The 20715-nt window shown below is 47.1% G+C and overlaps 1 protein-coding gene across 2 annotated transcripts in view; it reads left to right on the top strand.

Moving 5' to 3' along the window:
* ERGIC1 (endoplasmic reticulum-golgi intermediate compartment 1) overlaps positions 1–20715 on the top strand; it is a 95520-nt gene that overhangs the window by 39052 nt on the left and 35753 nt on the right. For both annotated transcript variants that reach the window (XM_039484291.1, XM_039484292.1), the window contains exon 3: positions 6108–6180. In XM_039484291.1, coding sequence (XP_039340225.1) covers positions 6108–6180 — 73 coding nt within the window. The remainder of the gene's footprint in view (positions 1–6107; positions 6181–20715) is intronic.

The following is a 20715-nucleotide window of genomic DNA, read 5'->3' as shown; positions in this document are numbered from 1 at the left end:
TGTGTGTGCTGGGTGATTAATTCCCCATAAAGAATTTTTACTAGGGCACTAGAGTAAATGAAATGACTATGGTACTAGAGTAGATTAAATGACTATGGTTGCATCTCTGAACATCCAACTTGCTTGAAGTTCTAAAACAGTTTGTAGCAGCTGATTGCTTACACTCCTGCACTTCCCATGTAATTGCTGCCTAGGCACTGGTCCAGCGTTGCCTCTGGAAGGGAACTTGTATGATGCTGAAGCTTTCTGGAATAGAAACGTGTTTGTCAGCCAGACTCCCACAGTCACTTTTGGGTTGTAAAATGCTGCTTCTCACTATGGCAGTTTACTGGAAGGTTTGGTGTCTCAATGCTGCCTGCACTAGGGAATGTTGAGCTGATCAGGTTCTGGGAGACAGAAGCATCCAACATGGGAAGTGCTGAAGTCCATCCCTGTCTTGATGGGAGTGTGGGTAGCCTATCTTGATACGATGGGCAGGGGCACATTAAAACACAAGGGATGTTCAGGAGCCAGCTGATGGGTTTCTTTGGTGTCTGTCTACATTTTGATTATTCTATGTGGACCAGGCACTTCTGGCAGTGGTGTAGAGGGAGGGTTTGACAACCTCCTCAGATATCTCCTTCCTCAAGCAGTCCATGAACAGTAAGCGGCTGCTGCTGTACTGCCCTGCAGCTTGCCCGTGCTTGCACTGAAGTACTTTACAACACTCCCACTGACGAAAACCACCAAAGTGCTGCTGTTGGTGAAGCTTTCCTGAGTCCCACTGAGGAGAAGCCAGCACCCAGAGTCCATGAGTTTCCAATGACAGCTGATGTAGCTGTAGATCCCCTGAAGAGTACCAGTGGCATATGTTTAGCCATCACTACTTCAGCAGAGTCACAAGTGGAAAGCTGCTGCTGAGAGGCTGCTCTGCCTGCTCTGAATTGGGGTGACCTTGAAGTTGGAGTTGAAGTGCAGTGAGGACCTGCTGATTGCAATTAAGAGGGAGGAAGAAACGTTTAAAGCACCACCTCAGATACTAGGGCAGAGGTGGACAGGTTTGTTTGGGGTCTATAGTGCCAAAGCACTGGTTGCTCTCGCAGTGTTAGCCAAAGAGCTCTTATTCATTCAAATATTCCCTTCCAGAATCAGATAAGACAGTTGTTTCTCCTCATCCATTTCCTTCTTTAAATAGAACCAGCTGATCCGTGACATATGTTAGAAATCTCTGAGTAGCAGTAGGATGTAGCATTGAACAGCAGTCCCCTGATTCATGCACAGTGTTAATGCTTACTACTCTATCCCTGCTGTCTCACAAATAAGAAATAGGTCCTTGACAATGACTGGGAATCACACCCGTGCTCCTGCAGGGCAGTGCCAGTCACTAACCGCTAGAAACCCAATATTGGGGAGAGGTATGATCTGACACGCACAGCTTTGCAGTCACAGGGGATTTAATGGGTACGGCATACAACAGAGTTGTCTAAGATTCACAATGCAATCATTCCTACCTCAGGTAAAAACAAACATTAATATAAATCTAAACTTCATTAGAACTGGAGGAACTAGAGCAGTCCACTAAGATATGGTGAGATGAGGGCTGGAAAAACCTAAACACCCACTGCCTCCTTTATCAGTGCAAAGAGTTTCCGGAGATGATTCGTATATAGTAGTTTCAGGCCCTCATATTGTACCTCAATTAAAATCTCCTTCATTGAATAGTCTTTTTACTTTCTATCCTCTAAACCAGTGAACAGTACATGTGCCACTCCATTAAGTCCCTGTGTCAACATTAAGTCTCCCTCCCTCTGTTGCAGTGTCTGTAGTGCTAGTGAACAGTCATTTCAGCAGACCTGAGGATCACTGTGACAAACTGGCCATGTTTGGGTATGTTGGCTGCAACAGCACATGCCTGGGCAGTCTGACAGCTGGTATCTGGATGGGCATGAGCTGCCTGACATCGTCATGGGCTCTGCAGTTCAGACAGCAACTCTGCCAATCCTATGATTTAGCAGTCGGTGTGGATGCATAGCTTACATGTACGTGTTGTACACACTGGGTCATGTTCTACAGCAGTACTGTGTGGAGGCTGGAGTTTTAATACACATCATGAAATATCAGTTATGACTCGCATGGCAACTGTGACCTGGCCCCTTCTTGCACTTCCTAGCAGTTTATATAATTGGACATATACCTGCAGTTGATGTATGCCATAATGCAGACGTGTATCTGTGTTCTCAATCTGCATTCATTAATTAAACATTAATCTGCTTTTGCTTTGAATGTCATCATTTTTTTTTTTAAAGGGGATGGAAAAAAGGGACTGGAGTGCATAGGTGGAGGTGCTTGTTGCATGTGATACATATAGAAGAGTTAGCTTGAAAAAGGCAGTGCTGAAAAGTTGCTTAGCAAGCATCCTGTCCTCCAGGTTAGAACTGCCCAGGAATTTTTTTGACAGAGTGTTTTAGCTGAAAAATGACAATTTGTCTTAACCCAAACTTCTCATGAAGAAAGGGTTGGTTTCAACTAATTCCTTGACTGAAAGCTTTTGGAAAAAAGTTTAGAAATAATCAAAAAAGTCTGTTTTGACATTTTCTAAATGAAAGATTAGTTTTCTGTTTTGAAACCAGTTTTGTTTTAAAAATTAAGCAAAGTAGAGTAAAAGAATAACCAAAACCTAAACATTTGGACCCGAACCAATTTTGTTTTGCATTTTTGGTTTGTGAACATTTGAGACTTTGACTTTTCATCTCAATTGAATATGGAAATTAAAAAAAAAACCTCAAACTTTTAGGGGAAAACAGTTTCTTACTCAGCTCTACTTAAGTTTTCTAGTCAGCCAATAGCAGTATGTTTCAATGCTAGTAATGCTTTTAAACTTTAATATATTTGGAGTTTTGTAGGCAGAGTTCTATGCAGGGCTTTGGAGCAGAGCCCGGAACTGGAGCGCGAACCAGTAGATTTTCTCCCGGAACTAGAGTGGAGCTGGAACGGAGCAATTCAAAAATTTGATTGCTCCAAATCCCTCGTTCTATGACAACAGGTCAGAGCTGGTTCTTGACAGCTCTGGGGGAACACTGCAGTATGCATGCTCCCACAATTGAATTAACTGCTGTAATAAAGCAGCTAGCTTCTTAATCTGCCTCTAGACTTTTAACTACTATTCCAAGCATAACAAATGTGTGACCTAGGGAATCGCACATTCATGTAGAGGCAGATAAAGGATTCCCTTGTTAAATAACTGACTGAAGTAAGTTGTGCAGGCCTTCATTATGGGAGTATTCTGTGTGCTTGGTATTCTGCAAGTATGGAGGAACTTATGTTCTATGCCTGAAAGGCTTCCATTATAAATTAGACAGACAATACAATTCAGGTACACAGGGTGTTCAGAGGAAGGTCCCATTTCCAAACAGCATGCATGTATATGTGTGTGTGTGTGTGTGTGTGTGTGTGTGTAATTATATAGTAGCCCAAATGTTCAGAAGTGACTTAGTGATTTCTGGGTGCGCAACTTCAGCCGCGTGATTTTTCAGGAAGTGCTGAGCACTTGTCCTCTGAAAATCAGGCCCCTGCAAGGTAGCTCAGGCTGGGCACCCAAACTCACTAATTATGTTTTAAAACTTAGGCCAGTACAATTTACCTCTACTTTATTTGTTAAGTAGTGCTGCAAATCTTCAGTGGAGGAGCAGGTTTGAAGGGAAGATTTGCGAGAGGACAGATGTTTGGTGTATCTGGAAGGGGGAAGGTAAAATGTTCCAAAGATAATGGCACAGAAGAAGGTGTGAAGGTGGAAGTGAAAGAAACTTACAAAAGGAGTGTTGCAGAGAGCAGCTTAGGGTTCGAGTAAGAGGGAATGAGAGCAGAGAAAGAACGTGGCGTGGTGTTGTGGAGGAGCTTTATAGGAAGACAAGAGTCTTGAATGGGATGTGGAAGAGAAGGGGAAGCTTGTGAAGGGAATTGAGGAAGAGAGTCATGTAAGTAGCGGGTGGCAGGTGATTTTACCAGTCTCTCATTGTGATTTCAGTGCAAAGGGTTTATTTGTTTAAAATTCTGACTGATGTGCTGTATGCAGTATGTGCAGTAGAGACTTCCTGTGTGTACTGCCAAGGACTTGTGGCCCTATCACTGACCTGACCTCCCTGCTGTTTGGTTGCTTATGAATAAGAAGCATCCTGACCAACCAGTTTGTGCTGGTTCAGTTAGGTATGAACAAAGGTCTCCCAGTACTTCTCCTAGGAATTTCCCTTGGTGATCTAGGTAAAAGCTTCCCCTCCTAACACCCATTGTTGTGCACCAGGCCAGAGGCTTCCTGGGGTAGCAGTAGAATGTTGAATTCTTCTCCCTGCCAAAGGCACAGAGATGGAAGGAACTGTGTGTGTGCATCCGTGAAGGTTTTCTTTAAAGTCTCTCCTCCCTTTCCCATCTTCCTACTATTCTCAGGCTTAGTTTTCCTTTCCTCTTTCTTTTTCCTGTTTAAAGAATGACCCATTTAATGGCTTTTGGCGTCTCTGTTAATCCTTCTGCCTGCTAGAGAGTGAGCGAGCTCTGAGATGACACGACTGAGGAAGGGGGAAGCAAGGCAGGAATTTGCCTTTCCACAGAGTTGTAGGGCTGATGGATTGGAAGGATGAGGCACAAAGCTTTGAGACATCTGGGCTCCGTCTTGGTGTTTTGACTCAACTATCTCCTTCTTCCTCTCCTTGCCTCCAAACTTCGCCTCAGTCTTGAACAGCAATGGTGGCTACAGCCCCTTCCCTCCTCAGATAACCATTCTGGGAGTCTCCTGAGGGAATGGAAATGAAATTGAGGCTGCCATCAGCCAAGTGAAATAAAGTTGAGGGGAACAGTCACCCTACATGGTTCTCAGTCCTCTGTACTCAGTGGTTGTGTTTATGGAGTGAGGTGGTCATTACCGTCTCAGTCATTGAGACGCTGGTAGGACTGATGGGTGGGATCCTACTCCATGGAGTGTGTTACTCTCAGGGACTGAGGGAGTGTGAGCTGGGGTCATAATGCTCTCATTGTTCTTCTGTGATTACATGCCATTTCCTGAACTACTCCTTTGTGGTGATTCACTCTGGAGTTGGAATGTGGAGAATGTTTGTTTAATACAAATGTAAATCCCAGCCAGGTCCGGACCGTGGTTGACACATCACTGTGTCCCCTTTCCACTCCCCTACTACTCCCCAAGCACTTACAGCCTCTCTTACCCTCCTGAGTCTCTTTTCCTCCCATTCCCCCTTGCCCCCATACACACTGTGGGTTAGTGGCTCTGTAACTATCACATGAGGCTGACTGCTCGCACAGTGTGCTGAGCAGTGTCCTGGTAAGGAATAGTTAATAATACACAAGCTACAGAGGGAGGGTTGCTTCTTTTGGCTCCCCATGAGATATCTTCTGGACTGAATACACGCTAGGTTAGGAGAGAAAATATACACCACTGACCTGTTGAGAGACCTGCTGTCAGAGTCACTGTAGGCCTCTTGTTCTCTGGATTACTGGGAATCTTCCGTCATTGTAGAGTTGATGCACTGGGTGGTGTAGGGGTTCAGCTCATCTAATCTGTTATCTCCATCTCCCACAGTCTCAGACCGTTGACTCGTCTGATCTGTGAACCTGCCTTTGACAGTGACTTGATAGTGTGTAGTGCTATAATAGTGTGGGGAGAGGATGATTCCTTCCAAACCCTATGCGGGAGCTCCTCTTGCCCTACTGTCATTGGCAAGTGCTTTGAAGAAGGCATGTAATGGAGCAATCTTTCCAGAGGGGGAGGGTTGGCTGCCAGCAGTGGGGGCTGTAGGATGGAGAAAATGGGAGTCGGAGGTGAGGTGGAGGGGTGGATATTACACCTAGGGCTGGAAGTTGCCCTCAGAATAGAGGCACTGATCAGGAATCTCCATTCTGATTCAGAGCTGAGATTCCAGACCATGCTTCCTACTGATGCCATCATATTCTGCCGACATAGCCTGAATTGGTGCCCCTGAACAGGGTGGTAGCTCCCACCTATGCCTAGGGGGCAGGGTAATAGGGGGTGGGGGAACCAATGGCAAACCGGTGTGTGTGTATGAAAATCAAAATCTTGTGACAGTTTTTTAAACTAACCTTCCCCCCACACCTATCTCTTCCAGTTTCTGTCTGCTGCTGTCTCTTCATACTGTTTCTTTTCCTGTCTGAGCTCACCGGATTCATAGCCACTGAAATGTAAGTAAAAGCTATTGAAAGTTTGTTTTATAGGGTTTTTTTTCAAGTGATTCTTCTTTGGGTAGTGTCCCGATGGGTGCTCTGCACCAGGCTGTGCATGTACCCAGGCACTCTTGATAGCAGATTTTCATTAGCAGTGTCCATCGGTCCATGCCTGCACCCTAGATGTCCTTGTGCTCCGGTATGAGGGCATATAGGGAGGGGCGCACCCACCGCCACTCTAGCACCTTATCAACCACCTGTAGCTTGAGGTGGAGTGTCGCTGTGTTCATTACCTAGCCATGCGGCTTGCTGCGCTTCTTGCTTATTTTTCCTTGTTCTCTAGTGTTTTCCTTTACTTAATTAAAATAATGTATGTTTTCTGTTATTTAGCACAGTTTGTACTTTTTGGGGGGGGGTTCCCCTTCCCTTCTTTCTTTGCCCCATCTGGGCCTTTGTTTTTGTTTTTTTTCCTCAGGCCTCGAACTGCTGCCTTGAGTATGGGTTATGGCTAAGATCCTGGGCTTCAAACCCTGCAGACCTGCCATGGACATTCAAGCTGCCTCCACTTACGTCCCCTCCAAATGTAAGAACTGGTCAACATTTAAGAGCAGATCTAAGAAATTGAAGGAGTGCAAAACTCCTCTTGATGGAGTGCCCCCTGAGACCTGCGGGGTTTGAGGCACTCTCCTGTACATTGGATCCACTGACCGCCTCTGCTCTGGTAGTAAGCAAAGACCCTGGGGGTCCTACGGTACCATCCACAACCTCAAATTAAAAGGATCCCATTCTCCGGAACGAGATAAGAGAAGGGGAAAGTCACCCTTGATCTGGGCCTCTGGGGACTTTGTGTCCCAATGTGGGTACCACTGAGGCTCCCATTCCTTCTAGTACTGATCCCATGGCACCAGCTAAGAAGCTACGTACTGACAAGCCACCTAAAGCAGCACTGACATTGGCACCAGGCTCAGTCTCTCCTAAACAAAAGGACTCCTGAGCCTAGACGAAATCGTTGTCATGTACCAATTGTACTTCGGTACCTTTTCCAGTATTACACAAGACACTCCAGAAGTTCCTATCCAGAGTCCTCACTACCGTCCAGCCTCCTATTCTGCGAGGACCTTTGAACCCTGGAAGAGCCTGAATCGCTGCTGCTGACTGGTACTGAGAGAGACTTTCTACCAGAGAGCCTACTTATCCTCCGTCTCTACAGCCTTCAATGGCAACATGTCCTCCGGTACCGACACAGCCTCCACGCAAGCTCTTTGAGGGTACTGAGAGAGCTTTCCAGCCAGTACTGGCACATCCTCTGGTACTTCTTCACCATGGAACCACCCGTGAAACCTCAATACCAATGAAAGTTCAGGTCCCTCCCCAGGGCCCAGCACTAATTCGACCACTTGTATTGGCACCACTTGCCCCTCAGATGGACGTGGGGATGACACCTCATCTGACTCTGCGGCGTCTATACAAAGTTCTTCTACTTTCCGGTCTCCCTTCCTTGAGGTTCACCATGAGGAGGAAATTCTCAGTAGGAGATGCATCGAGACCCTTGCAATGACAACTCTGGGTTTCTTCCTGTGGGCCCCGTGTGGTAACCAGTTCTGCAGGGTCCTATCTTGTAAAAAGGCACATCAGGAGCAACAACAGATGCCCTTGAGCCTTGCCCCACAGGCACATCTCCCAGAGAAGCAAGAGCCAGCTCTTCTGGAGGGGAGGAAGGAAAACAACCTCCTCACCAGACAAGGCTGTCATGCCTCCTTCACCATCTTATCTTGATGATATCAAGGCCTTTCAAGAACCTATGAACCGTGTGGCAGATGCTTTACCAGGAGATATGGGAACCCCAACATTCCTTCTTTGACAGCCTTCCTTTGTCTCCTCGGGGCAAGTCTGCCTTGCCCATCAATGATGCTCTGCTGGCCCCAGCCCAGCAAACTCCTGCCTAGGTGCAAATGGGCCAACAAAATATTATATTCCACCCAGAGGCTCAGAGTACTTTTTCTCCCACCCAATATCCAACTCTCTAGTTGTTGAGGCCATTGACAAACAAAACAGGCAACGTCGGTTCCATTGAACACCATCGCACAAAAAGCCAAAATGTCTACACCTTCTGAGCCGCAAGAGCTATTCCTTGGACTCTTTGAGGTTAGTAGCAGTCAGTTACCAAGCCCTGATGGCAAAGTGTGATTTCACATACTATTTTAAGTTCTCACTTTTTATTGAACACCTGCTTCAGGACCAGAGAGAACAATTTCAGGCCCTCATTGAAAAAGGCTAGACAGTTTCCACGGCATCTCTCCAGGCCTTGCTCAGTGCTGCCGACACAGCTGCATGTTCCATGGCTGTGAAAGTAGTCATGTTCCAAGCTTCCTGGCTGCAGTCCTCTGGCCTCTCCTGGGAGATACAAATACAATTTTGGACATTCCTTTCAAGGGCCCAAGCTGTTTAGTGACACCACAGATGAGTCTCTTCATTCTCTCAAAGATTACCAGGTGACACTATTTTAAAATAATAATAATAATAATAATAATGGAGCTATTACCTATCTCATAGAACTGGAATGGACCCCAAAAAGGTCATCATCAAGTCCAGCCCCCTGCCTTCACTAGCAGGACCAAGAACTGATTTTGCCCTAGATCCCTAAGTGGCCCCCTCAAGGATTGAACTCACAACCCTGGGTTTAGCAGGCCAATGCCCAAACCACTGAGCTATCCCTCCCTCCACAACAATCCCTGGGCATCCATACATCTGAAACAAAGAGAAAATACAGCAGATTGCCAATAGCTAAATTATCTTATCCAGTCCACTACCAGCCCACGAGACTGACTAAGACCCCCTAGAAGAATCCTAGATTCACTAAGAAAATGCCTTCCATAGCTATCACCTCCTAGTCAGTGACACCCTCAAAACATCTGTTTTGACCCACTGGTTGAGGATCACAAACTATCTCCCATTCCAGATCCTGTGCTGCACTCCTCCATCTTTATGGGGATCAACTTTCCCATTTTCTACCTCCCTGGAAGCTTGTCATCTCAGACAGATAAATCCTGGAGGTGATTTCTACAGGTAGTGCCATCCAGTTCAGCTCTTTACTGCCCTCCCACCCATCCCCGTCCCTCTTCAAGAACCCTTTTCATGAGGATCTCTTGGGGCAGGAGGTATCGGACTTCCTAACACTGGACCTGATCAAACCTGTTCCACTGAACTTCGTTGGAAAAGGGTTCTACTCTCGGTGTCTGGGGCCCTATGAAAAATGGAGGATAGAGACTAGTTGTGGACCTTGGGACTCTGAACACTTTCATCCATGCTCAGCAGTTCAGAATGGCAATCCTACTGCAATAACTCCCTCTCTGGATCTGCAAGATTGGTTTGTCTTCTCAACCTTCAGGACACTTAACGTCATGCATCCCTCACCCGGACAATTCCTACATTTTGTGGTAGGCAGAGACCACTACCTGTATTGCATCATACCCTTCAGCCTTTCCACTGTCCCAAGGGTCTTTACCAAGGTCCTATTGGCTGTCACAGGCTATCTTTACTAGATGGGAATAATTGTCTTTCCCTACTTGGAGGTTTGGCACCTGAAAGGTTGCTTATTTCTCAAGGCACAGACAGCAACCAGCAAAGCCCTGCCTCTGTTCTACTTAGTGGGCCTCTGCCTTAACGCAGAAGAGTCTACCCTCACAGCCACTCATTACATAAACTTCATTGGGGCCACTCTGTATTCCTCCACCACCACCAGAGCACACTTGCCGAAGGACATATTTGCCACAATGTCCAACATTGTTTCAACAGCATAACAGAACCTGCAAACCCTAGCAAGGGCTTGCCTACAGCTTCTGGGCTACATGGTATCCTGTATGTTTGACACCCTTAGCAAGACAACATCTTGGTATCTTCAAGCCTGGCTGAGGACGTCCATGCCCCCAACAAGCACAGTCTATCCAAATGAGTGTCTGACATGGACGGTCCTCAGTTGATGGAAGGACCCACAAAAGATATGCATGGGAGTTTCATCCCTACAGCTTCCTCCCATGAGAATCATCACCACAGACCCCTCCCTGATAGGTTGGAGTGCGCATTCCCAGAACCTCACAGCTTAGGGCAAATGGACCCCTGAGGAGGTGATGCTGCATATCAATATACTAGACCTCAGAGTGGTTCATTACTCTTGCCAGCACATCCTACCCCACATCAGAGGCCAAGATTTCATTCCTCCTCATAGCCATCACCTCAGCTAGGAGAGTATGGGAACTTGGAGCCTTGATGTCTGGTCCACCATACACAGTGTTCTGTTGTGATAAGGTGACACTATGTCCACATCCTCGCTGTATAATTCTCCTGAATCAGGAGATTCACCTACTAGTGTTTTATCCCAAGCCTTGCTCTTCAAGAGAAGAAACAAGCCTCCATGCACTACATGTGAAAAGAGATCTTGCCTTTTACCTCGACAGGACCAGATCCTTTAGGTGTTCCACTAGACTCCTCGTCTCTATTGCAGAAGAAATTAAAGGGTGTCCTACCTCCACCCAACGACTGTCTAAATAGGTTTCAGGATGTGACTTGTCCTGTTACGAAGCCTTGGGGGTTCATCCCCCTCCAAGAGTTATTGCTTACTCCACCAGGGCTCAATCTACCTCCGTAGCCATCCTGAAAAATATACCTATCTTGGATGTCTGCAGGGCAGCCACCTGGTCTTTGCCACACATAGTTTACTATGTGCATTATGCTGTTATGCTCGGTTACAGAGCTGATGTGGCTTTTGGCGATGCTGTTCTATGATCTGTACTGAATCCACCTCCTTGGCACCCTCTTCTGTAATTGAGGTACTGCTTGGGAGTCTCCTGACATGGAACACCCATAGTGACACTACTCGAAGGAGGAGAGGTTACTTACCTTTTACAGTAACTGGATTTCTTCGAGATGCGTGTCCCTCTGGGTGTTCCACTACCTGCCTTCCTTCCTCTCTGCCTCAGAATCTCTCACTAGACTTTTGTGGTTGAGAAAGAACTGGAGTGGCAGCAGGTCTTCCCTTCCCTACATACCCTGGTACTGGAGCATTAGGATGTCTAGGGTGCACTTGCAGACCCGCAGGTAGTGCTGACAAAAATCTCAGCTCTAGAGTGCCTGGGCATGCATGCATCTGGATGTGGAGCACCTAGGGGGACACATCTTGAAGAACTCCAGTTATTGTACAAGTTAAGTAACCTCTTCTTCTTTAACCAAATCATCCCTCTGTAACCTTGGTGTTGTGTGTCTAATTCCACTATGGTAGTCCAGTTCATTGTTTAACAGTGTTTGGAATCCTTCTAATTGAAACAAAATTCTCAAGCATTCACTCATCTTTTTCATTTAATGGTGTATCTTAGGAATGAAAGTTTTCCTTTGAGGGAAAGCTGCTTCTTTCCTGTCCAGTCCTTTCTTTCCAGCTACATACTGGATTTCATGTCAAGTGTGATGGTTATGTTAGTCAGGCTGTAGTTTGTACACAAACCCAACCCTTTTCAAAGTATCTCATGACTAGTCAAAGGGTAGTATGAATGTTAAACAAGGCAGATATCCTGCAGTTGCAGAGCCTTCTCTTTCCTGCAGTAAGAGTTCCCTTGCCCTTTGCTGCAGCTTGTTTCCTGTAACCCCAGCCTAGTGCAGTGAACTTGTTTTACACATTTTTGACTAAAGGTGAGTGGTGTTCAACCCATCAAAATGTAATGATGTTACGGTGCTTAGTGGTTAAAGCAGGGGCATATGAGCCATGACTCCGGGTTTCGTTCCCAGCTCTGCTAATGACTGCGTGACCTCAGGCAAGATAATACTTCTCATTTCCCCATCTGTAAAATGGGCATAATGCTTTGTCTGTCTGTCTTACAACACTCTGAGACCTACCTTTTGAAAGAGATGAATGATGTATGTGCAAATGGTCATTAGTAAATGTTAATGCTGAAAGCTTTTCTGTTCAGCTGAAATAGAGCTGGGGTCCTATCTCTGATACTCAGAGACATGCTCTACTCATGGCATAGTTGTTAAAATCTCCCCTTCCTCTTGTCCCTGCCACAAACTTTACTCAGAAATATGGTTGACGGTGTGTCTGTGACCTCTAAAACATGCGCTGAATAAAACGAGAACAATTTCTTTTAAATTAGCACAAATACCAAGGGTTTTAATTCCTCAGTTACTGCTTCCTGTTTCACCTGAAATTCCCTTCCTGTCCTCATTTTTCTGCTATCCTAAAATAAACTTTATTTAGTAACGTTTGACATAGTAAATGACTCCTGGAACACAGAACGTATTTTAACTATCATCCTGTTAATATTACAGTGATCTCACCAGGATACAGAATTCCTGGGAAGTTAGGCAGCCTGGAACTTCCATCAGAGGCAATGCTTAGAAGATAGACCAGATAACAAGAGCAACCTAATCAGCCATTGGGGTGGAGGATATGTGTATCCCCCAAGCTGTATGGGTCTGATTAGCCACCTCTTGATTTTAAAAAGTGTGTCAGGCTTTGTTGTATGGCTGTTAGATAACTGCCTCTTCCAGTGTTTGACTACCTTGGCACAAGAGTGTACTCTCCCTGAAAACCTTAACCTTGGGTGATCAAAGATAGTAGTGAAATCTAGGTTGTAACTTGTTTTAATGTGTCTCCCTGGTAGAGTTGCCTGGTGTCTGTTTTTTGACCAGAATGCCTGGTCCAAAAGGGACCCTGTTAAGTCATCAGGATGAGGAGGGGGCCTGCAGCTGCGCTCTCTGTGGAGCTCAGGGAGGTGTTAGCCCCAGCAGGTAGGGGGTGGATCCCAGCAGAAGGGCTGGGAGAGACATTCGGCTGCAGGCTGGGGCTGGCAGGGTTAACGCCAGGCAGCAGCCTCCTCAGTGGCTGGGGGCTCCCTGTGGAGCAGGCATTGTGGCCTTTAGGAAGTGCCTTCAGCCCCCTCCCTATCCGGCCTGCTGGAGAGAGGAGCCGGCCTGGCTTCCCAGGGATGGCATGCAGCCGTTGGCAAGGGAGGAGGCCAGGGCGAGCCGCTGCTGCCTGCCCCAGGCCCCACAGCCCGCTTCCCAGGAGCTGCTGTGCCTGGCTTGTTTCGGGACCATGCGGCCAGCAGGTAAGGGGCTGTGGGCTGGTCAGTCTCATCCCGGGGATGAATGGGCTGCGTGGATGGATGGGGCTAAAGTTGGGCTCCTCTCCCCAGGAATGGGTCTGAGCAGAGTCAGGCAGCAGTTGGATGCAGAGGCCCCAGCCAGCGGCCAGGCAGTGGACACACGCAGGAGAGGGGGTCACTGCAAATGGCAGGGGGAGGAGAAGGGGGCTTGCAGCAGTGCTCTCCCTAGACCTGCTGCGATTTGGGCTATGCTGGCGGAGCAGCGAGCCACAAGGGCAGCAGTGGGGTGTGTGGCTCAGCAGTGGGGTGTGTGCGTCACTTGTGGGGAATTCTCCCCCCCCACATTCCAGAAAACAGGAAGAACTTCTGTCCTCGGTGCGCTGGCCTAGCCATGTGTCCAGGATTTATGGCAGATAGAGCAGCCTCTGATGCCCAGGAAATGCCAGGGCAGTGCTGATGCAGCTGCTATTTAAGGGGCCCCCTGACATCAGTGCCTCCCAGAGCCCCCACAAACCATACCAGCCAGAGTCGCCCAGAGCCCACACCCCGAGCCCCCTCCCACACTCCAATCCCCTGCCCCAGCTCAGAGCCCCCTCACACACCCAAACTCCCTGCTGGAGCCTGCACCCTGTACCCAAATTCCTTCCTGGAGTCTGCACCCCCACACACACTCCAAACCCCTTGGCCCCAGCCCAGAGCCCCCTCCTGCACCCCGAACCCCTCATCCCTGGCCCCACCGCAGAACCCTCACCTCTCCCTCTCCCCCCGCACTCCAACCTGGAGCCCACTCCCACACGCTGAAACCCTTGGCCCCAGCTCAGAGCACCCTCTTGCACCCTGAACGCCTCATGCCCAGCCCTACCCCAGGACCTGCACCTCCCAGCTGGAACCTTCATCCCTCCACACACACACCAACCCCCTGCTCCAGCCCGGTGAAAGTGAGCAAGGGTGGGGAGAGTGAACGATGGAGATGGGGGGGATGGAGTGAGTGGGGCCTCAGGCGGGGCAAGGGTGCTTGGTTTTCTGCAATTAGAAAGGTGACAACCCTACTCCCTGGCCTACTTCGTAGATGTTGTTTTCTGTTTCCCTTTCCCTCTCTCTTCAGTTAATAATTCATTGTTCTATAAAATGCTCAGGAACACCTGATCTCTAGAGCCAGGTCTTTGGGGTTCCCTTAATTTAAAACAAAATTTAAACAGCTAGAAAGGGGAGAACTACATCCAGTAATACATTACTTCTCTTCCCCCTGGGTTATCCTGAGTCGTGTCTGGTTTGATTTTTAAAATGTAAATTTCAAGGAGCGTAAACAACTCTTCTTTCCCGACCGTAGCCAATTTAATTGAGCAATTTTTTGTGTGTGATTATGGGTGAGGGAGGTAGGGAGGGAGAGATTTGTTTCCTGGCTTAAGAGCTCCTTCAGAGTGACAAGAACTAAAGTCTCTTTGAGGTCTTGTCAAACTGATGTAGATCCTGGCATTGTCAGCATGATGTGTCTTCTCAAAGACACTTCAGGTGCCGTGACTTCTTGAAAGCCCATCTGACAGAATACAAGACTGTCTTTTCAAAGTCTGGGATAGATGTTGACTTTTGGTGGGGTGGCAAAGAATGGGGAAGCAAAAGGGGGAATTGTTCTGCGAGTAGGTGTTTGTGAGAAATAATGCAGTAAAATCGGGATCAGAACATGATGGGAGAGGGTGAGATGACCAAAGTGATTGCAGGGGGCTGATTCCATGTAGACCACCAGCATGGGAGTCTGAGAATACGAAAATCCACTTCTGCTCATTATGGTGTCAACAGGATCTCTTACTGGTAGTGACTGGGACACTGTATATGTGAAGAATTTCCCTCTCCATCTAGGGAAATGACAGGATATCAAGCAACAAGATACTTCCATGTTCATAAATTCTGGTGAACTGGGCGTTTTTGTTTTACTTGTTACTCTCCCTTCTAGGGAACCCAGTATATTGCAGGTGTTAATAACACTAAGGGTATGTCTACACTACAAAATTAGGTCGATTTTTATAGAAGTTGATTTTTAGAAATCGATTTTATACAGTCGATTGTGTACATCCACACTAAGTGCATTAAGTCAGCGGAGTGTGTCCTCACTACCGTGGCTAGCATCGACTTAGAGTGGTGCACTATGGGTAGATATCCCACAGTTCCTGCAGTCTCTGCTGCCCATTGGAATTCTGGGTTAAGCTCCCAATGCCTGATGGGGCAAAAACATTGTTGCGGGTGGTTTCGGGTACATGTCATTAGTTGCCCCTCCCTTCGTGAAAGCAACAGCAGACAATTGTTTAGCGCCTTTTTTCCTGCGTTACCCGTGCAGACGACATAGCATGCAAGCAAGCATGGAGCCTGCTCAGCTCACCATCACCGCTGCTGTTGCGAGCTGGAGGCTTCTGCCTCAGGCTGCTCTCCCAGCCAGCAGCACCGTGCAGTCGCACCTACCCTAGCCTACCCCTTGCTCCCATGGCTCATGAAACCTGGTGTTACGGAGTATAGGGGAGTCAGGCCCTGCACCCCCGGGCTCCCTGCCGATTCACCAGGACTCTCAGCCAGCCAGTAAAGCAGCAGCAGTTTTTTTACGAGAGGAATACAGTCACACACAGGTCAGGCAGGCACTTGCAGGCACAGATCCTGTGTTAGGTCCATCCATGGGCCCATCCCCCCCCCACCCCCATCGGGAGCTCTCTCTCTCTTCTCCCCCTTCCCCCCCTCCACCCACCCCACTCCCCCTCCCCCCCCTCCTCTCCTCTCCTCTTCTTTCTGGGCTAGGTCTCACTGAGACCACCTGACTCAGCACACCTTTGCAGGCACTTTGCAGCAGGTGTGCTCATGGCAGCAGAGTGCTAGGAGACAAGTTGCTCATTTTTGCATGCTATTGACTGATGCTGCTATCTGACAGTGACCAGCCAGTAAGACCAGTCCCACTTCGTCACACCTGGACAGTAGTAAGGAGCAGTTCAACGATAGGCTGAGTAAGCATAGAATGGTGGTAGAATGTGCCTTTGGACGTTTAAAAGCTCGCTGGCGCTGTTGGTCAGATCTCAGCGCAACCAACATTCCCACTGTTATTGCTGCTTGCTGTGTGCTCCGTAATATCTATGAGAGTATGGGGGAGATGTTTATGGCGGGGTGGGAGGTTGAGGCAAATCGCCTGGTGTCTGATTTTGAGCAGCCAGACACCAGGGCCATTAGAAGAGCATGGCAAGGAGCACTGCGCATCAGAGAGGCTTTGAAAACCGGTTTCATGACTGGCCAGGCTTCAGTGTGACAATTGTGTGCGTTTCTCCTTGTTGCAAACCCGCTCCCTTCGTTGATTTTAATTCCCTGTAAGCCAACCACCCTCTCCCCTTCCAAATAAAGTAACTATTGTTTTGAAACCATGCATTCTTATTACTTTATTACTTAAAAAAAAGAGAGAGAGAATGGACAAGGTAGCCCGGGTGGGGTTGGGGAGGAGGGAAGGACAAGGCCCCATTGCTTATTGTAGCCACACTAAAAATCAAACTGTTTGAATGACAGCCTTCTGTTGCTTGGGCCATCTTCTGGAGTGGAGTGTCTGGGTGCCCAGAGCCTTCCCCCGCCCCCGCGTTCTTGGGTGTCTGGGTGAGAAGGCTATGGAACATGGGGAGGAGGGTAGGCGGTTATACAGTGGATTCAGTGGGGGTCTGTGCTCTTGTTGGCTTTCCTGCAGCTCCAAAAGATGCTTCATCATGTCTGTTTGCTCCCCCATTAGCCTCAGCATCGTGTCCTGCCTCTGCTCTTCGTGCTCACTTAATTCTTCCCTGGCCTCTGCCACTGAATGCCTCCATGCATTAAGCTGTGCCCTATCAATGCGGGAGGACTACATGAGCTTGGAAAACATGTCATCGCGAGTGCATTTTTTTTCGCCTTCTAATCTGCGATAACCTCAGGGATGGAGATGATAGGGGGAGTGTAGAAACATTCTATGCTCTACGATTCTGGGGGGACTGGATGGTCACCTGTGCTGCTGAGTTTGCCACGCTGACCAAACAGGAAATGAAATTCAAAAGTTCCCGGGGCTTTTCCTGTGTACCTGGCTAGTGCATCGGAGTTCAAAGTGCTCTCCAGATTGGTCACAATGGAGCACTCTGGGATAGCTCCCGGAGGCGAATATCGTCGATTTGTGTCCACACTACCCCCAAATTCGACCCAGCAAGGTAGATTTTAACGCTGCTCCCCTCGTCGGGGAGGAGTACAGAAGTCAATTTTAAGAGCCCTTTAGGTTGACAGAATGGGGTTGGTTGTGTGGACGCATTCATTGACCTAACGTGGCTAAATTTGACCTAACCCCGTAGTGTAGACCAGGGCTCAGTTTCTCCGCTTCCCTATGAAACCTGAGACTAATGTTACAATTTGAGGCAGCATAGTTTAGTGTTTTGGAGTACGGGCCTGGGAGCACAGAACTCCTGGGTCCTAGTTCCAGCTCTGTGTGGTCCTTGAGCATTTATTGGGTGGGGTTACATATCACTCATCTCCCTCTCTGTGTGTCACCATCTGTGAAATGGCCATGAGGATACCTAGATACCTCTCAGGGATGTTGTGAGGTTTGATTGACTCACTGTCAAGTGCTTTGAAGATGTAAAGTATTATTTAACTGCAAATTAATTTTCAACCAGCTTTTGTTACCCTGCAGGCTTCTAGTGTCTTTCTTATAAGGAAATCTCCTACAACAAATCTCTTTTCCTGCTTGAAATTTCGTAGTGGCTGCTAGTTTATAATGACTGACTGGTGTGTGCAGATGTATCAGCTGAGCTTATGAGCTTACCCGCTTTGCTTGTATCAACTGTATTGTGAGACTCTGCATCAGTCTTTCTCCTCTTGTGCAATAAACTAAGTCGCATTAAAGCAATAATGCCTTTCCCTAAGTGAGGTTGCATGGAAATATCTGCACTGTATGGATAACTGAGAGAAATCCAAAGCCTTTGGCCATGTGCCGCCTTAGCCAGAGGCATGCCAGTATCCTCCTGTTAGCGAATACCTGATCATGTATGAGTGCTTACCTAATGTCCCCCTACTGCAGAGTGGCTATGTGCAGTATGTGTGCACATGGGTGTAGGCAAGAAGACAACCTATGCAAGATGCAGTCTGTGTACTACTCCCTTCGGTGCCTAGGTTAGACTACCCCATTCATGGATCTCCCTCTGCCTTCTTGTTGCTGTAACAACTAAAACTCCTTATATGCTCCTTAAATTTCCACTGCCATCAGAAGTCTGATGTCAGTAACTCTCTTCCCCCATTGAAAGGTCAGTATCTTTGATCCTGCCCATTGATTTAGCCTGTATGCTCTGTATAGCAACAGACTGATCTAGGAAGTGAAAGAAATTGCACCTTCAACTCTAGCATGGCCGTCAGACCACTAACCACTTGCTGTGCTGGAGATTTTGTGGCCTTTCCTTTTCCCAAACCTGCTAGATAGTCTTGGCTGTGCAGAGAGCTAGCCACCATGTGGAAGATTCAGGTTTAATTCCTGGCTGAGGTTACATATCCTGCAGAAATAGAATGCCTAAGCCATAGTGGGAGAGGGCAGCACCTTACATTATTCAACTGCAATACCTCTTGCCAGCTAGGGGAAGCAGAGATGAGCTCAAAAGGGGCTTCCTGATGAGAATGGTGGTGACCTGAAGTCTTTGTGAATAATAGGGCACAAGAAATTAAGAGGGCTCCATGGCTCTGCATAGAGGGATAAATAAAGAAAAGAAGGTCAGTGTCTCATATTTGAGCTTTTACTAAGTTGTCAGTCACAAACGCATATCCTGTCCCACTGAGAAAATGACTCAAACAGTTAGGAAAATAAAGTTGTAAGTGTTGAATGCCTCTGGTATTTCCTGGGCAGGATCGATTGCAGGTTGAGGACCTCCAGGAGTTGCTCATCATAATTTTAACGGCCTCCCTAGCTCATCTCATTGTTACGTCATAAATTAAGAGCATAGAAATAATCTGTTCCTTTTTCTTAATTAACCCAGATCTAGTTCTAGATGGTTATTATTATTACAATATTCTAACTGGTGAGATAATAATCATGTATCATGTGACCTAATTAATACTCTGTAGAAGTGATGTTAAGAATGTTTCCAAGTATTTCACAATTGGAGGGAATGAGGTAATTAACCCAGTTGATCTGCCAGTAATTGGTAGCTGTGCAGTGGAAGTGTGGCCTTGATTCCATTAAGAATATGACAAATGTGTGAATATGGCAAATCAATTACTGTTGACCAAATACTTGCGTTAAGAGCACCAGAATGGAATTAGTTATACAATTCTGAAGTAACTGGCTAGGTTTTAGTGACTTTCTCTCAAATGAAAGCTCGTGGCCCACTGCGAAGCAACTACGTGGATAAAGTACCTACAGTAAAATAATTATCTTCATATAAAAGTATGAGTCGTCAGCAACCAAATCTGTCATTCTGTCCAGGGCTTGAGTCTTACCACTGGGACACCTGTTCTCTCCCCCTCCCCCTCCCCCCATATAAAAGATCCTGCACATGTCTGACGGGACAAACCGACATCTTGCAGTGCTCACATACATCTACAGTTGGTCACTAAGGGATTGTCTACATGACAAGTTATTGCACAAGTCGGGATGTGAATCTACGGTGTCCCAGATTGCCACACTACAATGTTCCGTGTGGACAATGCTAGAGCACAGTGAAAGGTCCCAGAGGATAGCTTAACATACTACCCCTTGAAAGCATAGCATGTTAAGCTGCACGCCTGGACTTTGCACTGTAGCAGTATCCATGTGGGATGTTGCAAGCTGATGCAGTGTAGATTCATACCCGGGTTTGTCACACAGTAACTTCCATGTAGCCCAAATTGTACAAAGGAGCAAGGAGGCTAGAACTCATGACCTTCTATTCCAGGTCAGTGAGCTATAGGTGCAGTTCCACTAGTTCATCCAGTTGGGGGAAATGATAAAAACAGACTTATTGTAGAAGAGGAAACAGAATGACAGTCAAGACTCTTGGGTTGTATTCCTAACTCTACCACTAATTGGCCTTGAGCAAGTCACATAACTTTTCTATGGCTTACAATTCCAACCTGTAAAATGAAGATGGTAATACTTAGTTGCCTACTTCCCACAGGTGTTGATAGGCTTTTTAATGTTTGCCTAACACATTGAGATTCTCTAATGAAAGGTGTTGTATGGTGGGGAAGTTGTAATGCTGTTCATCCTAATCTACGTGTTTGTGGGTTAACAGGAAACGGACGGTTGTGCCATTATGTCATTTACAATGGCTGACTCAAATGGATGTTGACATCTTTAACGTGGATCTCCCCTCTTCCCCACCTCACTGAGAATTGCATTTCCTTCCTTTGTAGGTGTTTTGGACACCTCTTGGCTTAGCAATGAGACTAAAATGAGACGGACGGTGACCTTTTAAATGAGGAAATGACCAGAATGCAGGCACAGCAGGAAACTACAAAT

The sequence above is a fragment of the Mauremys reevesii genome, linkage group 8 (assembly GCF_016161935.1).
Source record: "Mauremys reevesii isolate NIE-2019 linkage group 8, ASM1616193v1, whole genome shotgun sequence".
In the NCBI taxonomy this organism is placed as follows: Eukaryota; Metazoa; Chordata; order Testudines; family Geoemydidae; genus Mauremys; species Mauremys reevesii.
This window is presented reverse-complemented; position numbering and strand designations above follow the sequence as displayed.